Below are 8429 nucleotides of genomic sequence, written 5' to 3'. Positions count from 1 at the left end.
CTTTTCCATTTGTATCTTAAAAAATAATAAGCAGGTAGTAAGTACAGACTATAAAACTCTAATTCAATATAGGCAGTAAATAAAAACTTAAAACACCATAATATTCAGACGATAATTTTTTAAAGAATAAGACTTTCCCAGATTTGGTTAAAACAATTGTGGAGAATGTGGAGAAGACAAGGAACTAGGTGTAAGTTTTACTGAAATCTTAAAACAATCTCATGAGCAAATATATTCATTAACAAATAAGCTCAGATTAAAAGTAGTTTTTAAAAAAATATCAGATTAATAGTAGTTTTTTTAAGAAAATAAAACACACACACACACTTCATATACATTGTATATACAGCAAAAAAGAAATCTTAAAAAATACAATCTATGATTTATTGCTTTATTTCATTTGATCAAATCAAATAAAAAATCTATACCTTTATTATGTACAGTGTGCATTTTAAAACTACCCTCAGGTTTCCTCTCATCTTCAACTTGTATAAAAACTGAGAAAAATAGAAGAGTAAAATCATGCTATGTCATATGTTAATTAAGTGGCTTTATCAAACTTATTATTAACCCTTAATATTCTAAATTTCTTAAATAAACTTCTCCAGCTTTCATTTTTTTATCTTTACATTATAAATTTTGGGGATTTAAAAATAGTAAGTCCAAGGTAGAGTTTTGTCCGACTGCACACAAGTCATGTGATCGGCCTCAGGTCTTATACTGGTGGCAAAGGCTAAACCTTTTCCCTTCCTGCAGGTTGTGGGTTAATTATCAACATTTTTTTCTCTCTAAAAATAAATCTTTTTAAGACAACTTACTCAGAAATTGAAATGGCACAAATCTTGTACTGGATGTCAACTGGTGGTGAAAAATTCATCATACAAAAACTTACAAAACAAAAAAGAAAATGGCTAGAAACATACCTGACCAAATAAAATAACACTCCAGACCACTTTCACATGAAGGTAAAATGTAGTTAAAACAGTATCTTGGTGCTCTGAGAGTATCTTGCTAAACACATACATGAACAATGCACATAACCTTTTGTCATCTATACATACCTACTTACAAATGAAATGTACATATATATATTGATCATTTATACTGTATATTTACTATTATCATCATGCGTTAACAATATTGTTAGATAATTGCTGAAGACATGCCTTTCACTTTTCTAATGAAGCCCATACTGTCTTTTCTTAAAAAAATTACGCATTTGTTGCCATTTCTTCATTATTCATTCACATACCCATTATTCATTTACATAATTCACAAACCCATTATTCATTTACATAATCACATACCCATTATTCATTAACATAATTCTCATACCATTTATTCATTTACATATTTCACTAACCTGTTTTTCTTTCACATAATTAACATAGCCAATACTAACAAATTTTATCAATTTTTCTTTCTTCAGATGTTCTCTTATATTGAAACTAAATACCACAATCAGTTTTTAAATCCAAGCATTTTTTTACGTACCTTTACCCTATGGCAACTTTATCAGCATTTAAAAGAGAAAAAAAAAACATTAACAAAAAATAACTATTCTTTAACCTAAATCTTCTAAATCTAATTTCATAAACACTGCTAATAAATGCATTTAATACATCTCTACATGTATATTTCTATCACTTCACACTGTAGCTAATTCCAGATTTCATTCAAAACTCAATAATCTGTATATATTCAGGCTTTCGATGAACTGCAATCAACGATCACAATTCCATTCCAATGAAAAACTTACAACTAAATCTCAAGCTTTTTGCAACAGCTCGAACATTTTTTATATATAAACTCAATTCATGATAATATATATAATAACTACATTTTCAAGCTTTACAATAAGCGTTGTTATCACCAATCTCAATAATGACTTTTTTATCTGTTGCAGCAAATACTTTATTTACCTAATAATAATCATGCTATCGTAACAAAAGTCTTAATGGTAGCTGGATACATGATTATTTTTTTAATATTTACTTGCAGAACATTCTAAGTAGCCATGACTTTTATATCTAATCTGGTTTATTCAATTAACACTTCGATCCCATGGTATCTTGTTTATTCAGTTAACACTTCGATCCCATGGTATCTGGTTTATTCAGTTAACACTTCGATCCCATGGTATCTGGTTTATTCAGGTAACACTTGGATCCCATGGTATCTGGTTTATTCAAATAACACTTCGATCCCATGGTATCTGGTTTATTCAATTAACACTTCAATCCCATGGTATCTGGTTTATTCAAATAACACTTGGATCCCATGGTATCTGGTTTATTCAATTAACACTTCAATCCCATGGTATCTGGTTTATTCAAATAACACTTGGATCCCATGGTATCTGGTTTATTCAAATAACACTTCGATCCCATGGTATCTGGTTTATTCAATTAACACTTCAATCCCATGGTATCTGGTTTATTCAAATAACACTTCGATCCCATGGTATCTGGTTTATTTAAATAACACTTCGATCCCATGGTATCTGGTTACTCAGTTAACACTTCGATCCCATGGTATCTGGTTTATTCAGTTAACACTTAGATCCCATGGTATCTTGTTTATTCAGTTAACACTTCGATCCCATGGTATCTGGTTTATTCAGGTAACACTTGGATCCCATGGTATCTGGTTTATTTAAATAACACTTTAATCCCATGGCATCTGGTTTAATCAATTTACACTTTGATCTCATGGTATCTGGTTTATTCAATTAACACTTGGATCCCATGGTTTCTGAACCATTCACTAGATGGGTTGTCTCATCATCAGCCTCATTCTCAATGGCCAACACTTCCTCAAAGGTCATTCTAGCCTGACTACCACCTCGCTTTAACTTGATTAAGTTAGAGATCTTTATCCAGTGCTGCTTGTTCTCTTCAACCCTATCTCCTACCTCCTTTGCTGGACTAAACAGCTTTCCTAATAACCTGTTTAGAAAAATGTATATCATATTTATGGACAAATTCTTTTTAAATACATGCACTATCATAAATTTCACATTTAATTTGGCAGCTTTGTGTAAATATCTCCAGCCCCCTCTAAGAGATGTTGGGAAATAACCTTTTAAAAACTAAAATCACTAACTCCCAACTTTCACAGTAGATTTGATCGTTATCTGTTCTATACTTTAAAACTGATACTATCACATTATTTTCTATCTTTTGCTAAGTATATCAATCTATTTTAAATTTTCAAAAAAAATAAAATATTTGAGATGATAATATTCTTGAACCCGCCCTCATAAGTATGTAAACTCGTGCTGAAATTGTAACGGTCATATGGTGTCTTCCAACCTTTACCAAATTGACAGCAGATCTCACATGCCTCTTCATATGATATGTTAGACTAAAAACAAACTTCCATGCATGAAAAATATCCAATATCTATACCAACAGTGCTGTTACTTACACATAAACAGGTAAAGCAACATGGTCCAGGAAGCTGATTTGCAGGGCAGGTATCTGAGCCCTTTCTCTGTCCATCATGTCACTTGGTTCAAGACCCTTTGCTTTCTCCATATCACCCTGAGAGAAAAACTCTTTATAAATCAGTGCCTGAAAAATAGTAGAGTGTATAATATTAAATCAGAGTAAGTGTCATATAAATCAATGCCTCAAAAAAGGACAATATTCAACCAATGTAAGTGCTTAATGGAATAGTGCTTATAATGACAACTTTCAGCGGTTTTTTTTCTCTACCTTGGGAATGGTGCTGGTACAAGACTGATTGGGAAAAAATGCGTTATTTTCATTTACATTGGGATTTTTTTTAATGCATTTTTTCAGCTACAAATAAGATTAGTCATCATGAATAAAGATAGCTTACAGCTTCCACTGTCCAGGTAGAATTATTAAGTGGTGATTTATATGAATATGTAAGATTTAAATGATTTCAGAGAAATGACTTGGCCTTGTGGGAATTTTGAACAGCTATTTTGGGAATTTAAACATTTGAAATTAGGAATTTTAATGTCTATTTTCTATTGGGAACAGTACCGTTTTAGTGTAGTAGTTATATAGAGGAAAAAAACACTGAAAGTTTTTGTACGGATGTATTATTATATAAATAACACATGGCTGTCAGGGTGATAGAGGATATTGTCAACCCGAGAACTGGTATATTACACTAAGGCGCAGCTACAATATTTATAAAGTACACAGTCAAGGAAATAAATCGAATACACGTAATCATTTTTACAATTTAATTTTGCCCCACAAAAACAGTTCAAGAATGATTTTATACATTTTGAAGGGAATTAACTAGTACAATATTAAATACGGAGGTATGTAGGTGTTATCTCCCTTACACCCAAACAAAGTCTAGCAATACTTAAAACCTTGCTGAATACGCAAGAAATATCTGCCCCAGAGTGATATAGAAATATTCCACAGGGAATATATCCTTGGAGGGTAATATTCAATCAGAACACATATTAGGCCTATGGAAGTTTTACAATGAAGGATATAATTATTGAGGTATAATAATGTTACTTATCAAATTGGTTTCAAGACTTGGTCTGAAACAAACTTCATAAAATTTCTGTAATTTATCATTTAGAAACACTGTTACATTTAATATGACATCTTTCCAGCTTTAATGGTGCATATCAGATGCCTCTCTTTGCATTATTTTAGTTGCTAATGCTGACTCATGTACAGAACCAACTTTCAAGTGGTGCTGAATAGTTGGCTTATTTACAGAACTGTCAAACTGTCAACATAACAGTCCAACTACAAAAAATTCTCACATATTTAACCTGTAACCTGCTACAAGAAAGAGAGATTAGTCTTTGCCACCAGTATAGAGCCAGGCAAGTCTTTACATCTGTGCACTTTAACTAAGCTCTATACTGTTGACTCAGACTAACTTCAAATTTTCATCTTGAAATTCCCAAATTCATAGTGACTGGTTCCAAAAATGGAAACTGAACAAGTGCATTACACAAATTAAAGTTAAATGAGATAGCAAATAAGAATTGTCAGACATTGATAATATACATACTGCCACTCTCTTTGTATTTTCCCATGGCCTTGTCTGGTCCGACAAATCACACGATGTCATCAGCAGACATAGAAGTAACTTTCTTTCCTTCACTGAGGTCTTATCAATACCCCCTGAAATAAATGTCATTGTTTTCAAAATGCATGACAACTAATGATTTCCTTTATCTAAAGCTGTTTGTTCTTTTATATCTTTTTGTCAAACATCTTACTTTAATAATAATTATAAAGAGGCAACATAGTTATGCAAGCCCAGTCTTCCCCATACGCCTCTAATAGTGTTAACACTGCATTTAAAGGCGAGTTTAAAATATACAAATAAATGTACAAGTTAACAGACTTTACTGTCACATAGATTTAGCTAGCCTAAGTTATAATAAACAACAAAGTATACAGCAAAGTTTTACTGTAACAACGCTTTCAGCTTACTTTAACCTCTGTTTGCCTGTGATGATAAGGCATTGCCTACAGTAAAATCAGCCTTCACTTTGAGCCAGATTCTTAAACTGTTGGCTGATCAATATAAAGCAATTGGAAATGAATACACAATTCAAGTTCACTATTGTACTTACTTTCAGCTAAGTCTTTAAGATTTTTAAGTATTTTAAAATGATGAGCCAGATCAGTGGCCAAAATGATTTCTCTCATCAAATCTAGCACATGTTGGTAATCCTGAAATTTAAAAAGACAAAAACTAAATTAAAAGCAGTAGCATGCCTTCAAAATTCAAGTCAATTTATGAAAAATTAAGTTATTATTAATTATATATAGATAAAGTGACATAAACTAACCCATGGCACTTATAATTGCCAATATTTTTTAAAACATGTCGAGAAAGGAAAAAGTAGCCCTTACTTTTGAAGTAAAATGTCTTACAAATGTTTCAACGAAACCGAATTCAGATATTTTAACTTAAATATGCAAAGCCTTTGATGGGGTTTAAGGTTTCAAATACCTATCAATACATACATGTAAGCTATGCAATCTAAGATAACATTTTCAAGTAAAGCTTTTAAGAAAAGTACAAAGTACATTCCTAACTCCTTACACTCAGTGACAAGTTCTAGTTTATGCACTTTAATACAAAGAATAATTCTTTATAGATGACCAATTAACACAGTACCTTGCTGTTTAGATTCTCAAACACATTGCAGCCCTCTGTATTCAGAATACACATTGTCTGTGCAAAATGATGTCTCTAAAATACACAAATGTTCATATACATTTAAAATCATTATATGGCAAAAACAACAATATTTAGTCTAAATGACTACAATTTATAACACTATAACACCGTTTTTGGCTTAGCCTGCTGAATTTCTAAAATGCGTTTGTTCAGCTTGAAATTTTTGTTTTTTGGGGGTTCTGTTTAACGGCATAAAAGCACAATTTTAAGTTGGTCAGCCATCAGTATAAACCCTGATGTGCAGTCCTGTCTTCCTGGAGGCAAAGGCTAATCACTTGCAGTTCCAGCAGGTTAAATATTAAAATAGCATACAATCAAACATGATTTTTGTTTGATACCTTAATCTGTATGAATCATTTGAATAATATTTGACATGTAACTTTCTGATTTAATAAAAATTTAAATAATTAAAAGAAAAAAATTATTACTGCATATTCAATCAAATTTAATACCAAATATGGAAAAAAAATAATCTTTAAGTCCCTACTACAATCTGTGGATTACTTTTTAACAGTTTCTTTACTTTTAGCTATGTTTAAGTCAAATTGACACTGGAAAGCTCATAAAGGAAGACCACATGTTCGGTACCACACTAAAAATGTATCATTTTCGTAACAAGCCAGTGTCCAAATAAAACCACTGACCTATTAGCCAAGGCAACTTTTTTTTATAAAAAGCAACATGTAAGTATTGTACTAACCTTACTCAATATTAGGCAACAAACAAATCATAAAACAAATAACTTTACAGCGGCAAGCTTAGCACACAAGATAAAGTTTTCAAAAAACAATAACAAGTTAATACAAAAAATAGCTGTTAAGCTTTGATAAAAGAATTGTAATAAAGTGACGAAAAATAACATTTTATTAAGATAAAGAAAACAGAAAATTGCAAAATGTTATATTTTAATCAATGAAAAAAATGTCCTCAAAATGTTTAGTTGGTAGATTATAATTTAAAAGAGTACTTCAAGGCCTGAAATAGGAGTATAATATATTCATTTATGTGTGTGTTTGTGGATGATGCAGGAGGGCACTGTACAGGTAAAACACAAGGAAAAATTAACAAGAACTCTGAAATATCTGATGTAGTACGCAGTACATTATCAATTGTTTAAGTATGTTGTGCCTTTTTAAAAATAAATTTGATACCATAATCATAAAAAAAAATTGAAATAATTAATATATATAGAGAATAAATCAATCATTTTAAAATACCACTCTACATAAAGATATGTACAAGCACCAACTTCTTAACTTTAACTTCTTAAAAAAATATACTGTAATTTTCCCAGAAGAATGTTAATACTCTGTTACCAAATTTGTATAAATTAGAAATTTTAGTGTTTTTATTTTATTCTAAAATTAGTATAATTCGTGTAATAAAGATGAAGTAATAAAAAATGGTAAAAAGCATATATTTGTTATTTTTACAATTGAGATGATTATAAAATGTTATTGAATTGCCAAGAAACATAACTGGACCAGTTAGTTTCATTATTTTATAATACTGATTACCTCCCCTACATGACAAATTTTCCATTTGCTGACTGATAAAGTTCAATCATTCTTTTTTGCCCAAAAATATAACATTTCAAAGACATGTAAAAATAAACAATAAACTGAAAAGTTTTAGAAATTAAAATATGTCAGCTGCATTAAAAAATCCTTCAGAAGAAAAATAAAATCCGCACAGCAAATATCTCTTTGCAAAATGATGGAATGGTAAGTGAATATGCTTTAAGACAAAGGCAGAAATGGGCCAGGGAATTATAGAATAAAATAAAATATCTGAAAGAAAAAAATAAACAAGCAAAATTCAGCCCACTTGTAAACACCTTACCTCCAAGACCGATCCTTCGGAACTATATAAGGCAGCAAGAACTGATTTCTGAAAAAAAGATTAATTCTTACAATTACTATGTGTCTAAAAATAGATTGATTGGTAAAAGGTTAATCTCACCTCCAATACGGATTCTTCAGAACTATATAAAGCTGCAAGTACTGAACTCTGAAAGTAGATTCAATTAAAATCAAATTATCTCAATCATATATTTATTTAATAATATATTTAACTATTTCACAAAAGAATCTTCCTTGAAATTTTGTCAACTTTATAAATTGATTGATCATGGAAACTTCTGGATAAGGTTGGAGCTATCAATAAAACTACATGTATATTGATGTTTGAGTTGTTATATATGGGTTTTTAACATGCTTTGT

The 8429-nt window shown here is 30.5% G+C and overlaps 1 protein-coding gene across 2 annotated transcripts; it reads right to left on the bottom strand.

Annotated features, from left to right (window-relative positions):
• Positions 1-403: 403 nt before the first annotated feature.
• LOC132746159 (cGMP-dependent 3',5'-cyclic phosphodiesterase-like) lies at positions 404-8245 on the bottom strand. Of its 2 annotated transcripts, none has more exons than XM_060735238.1 (6): positions 8170-8245; positions 6145-6219; positions 5594-5693; positions 5023-5135; positions 3430-3575; positions 404-2948 (listed from the first exon to the last, which is right to left on the bottom strand). In XM_060735238.1, exons 2-6 carry the CDS (start codon positions 6196-6198, stop codon positions 2732-2734), a joined length of 630 nt encoding a protein of 209 aa, XP_060591221.1. In that variant the 5' UTR covers positions 6199-6219; positions 8170-8245; the 3' UTR covers positions 404-2731. The 2 variants fall into 2 exon arrangements, with proteins under 2 accessions (XP_060591221.1, XP_060591220.1); XM_060735237.1 differs by lacking the exon at positions 8170-8245 and adding an exon at positions 8050-8145.
• Positions 8246-8429: the final 184 nt, after the last annotated feature.

Source organism: Ruditapes philippinarum, unplaced genomic scaffold, assembly GCF_026571515.1.
Source record: "Ruditapes philippinarum isolate M1 unplaced genomic scaffold, ASM2657151v2 ctg4413_1_1_1_1, whole genome shotgun sequence".
In the NCBI taxonomy this organism is placed as follows: Eukaryota; Metazoa; Mollusca; class Bivalvia; order Venerida; family Veneridae; genus Ruditapes; species Ruditapes philippinarum.
The sequence above is the reverse complement of the archived record's forward strand: the minus strand, read 5'-3'. Positions and strand labels throughout refer to the sequence as shown.

What these genes read in the sequence shown, in the direction of transcription:
- LOC132746159 (XM_060735238.1), bottom strand. Translation starts at nt 6,198, where the DNA reads ATGTGTATTCTGAATACAGAGGGCTGCAATGTGTTTGAGAATCTAAAC. An exon ending in TCTTAAAGACTTAGCTGAAA is followed by an intron (nt 5,136 to 5,593) that starts GTAAGTACAATA and finishes CATTTATTTCAG; the next exon opens with GGGGTATTGATAAGACCTCA. An exon ending in GTTGCTTTACCTGTTTATGT is followed by an intron (nt 2,949 to 3,429) that starts GTAAGTAACAGC and finishes TTTTCTAAACAG; the next exon opens with GTTATTAGGAAAGCTGTTTA.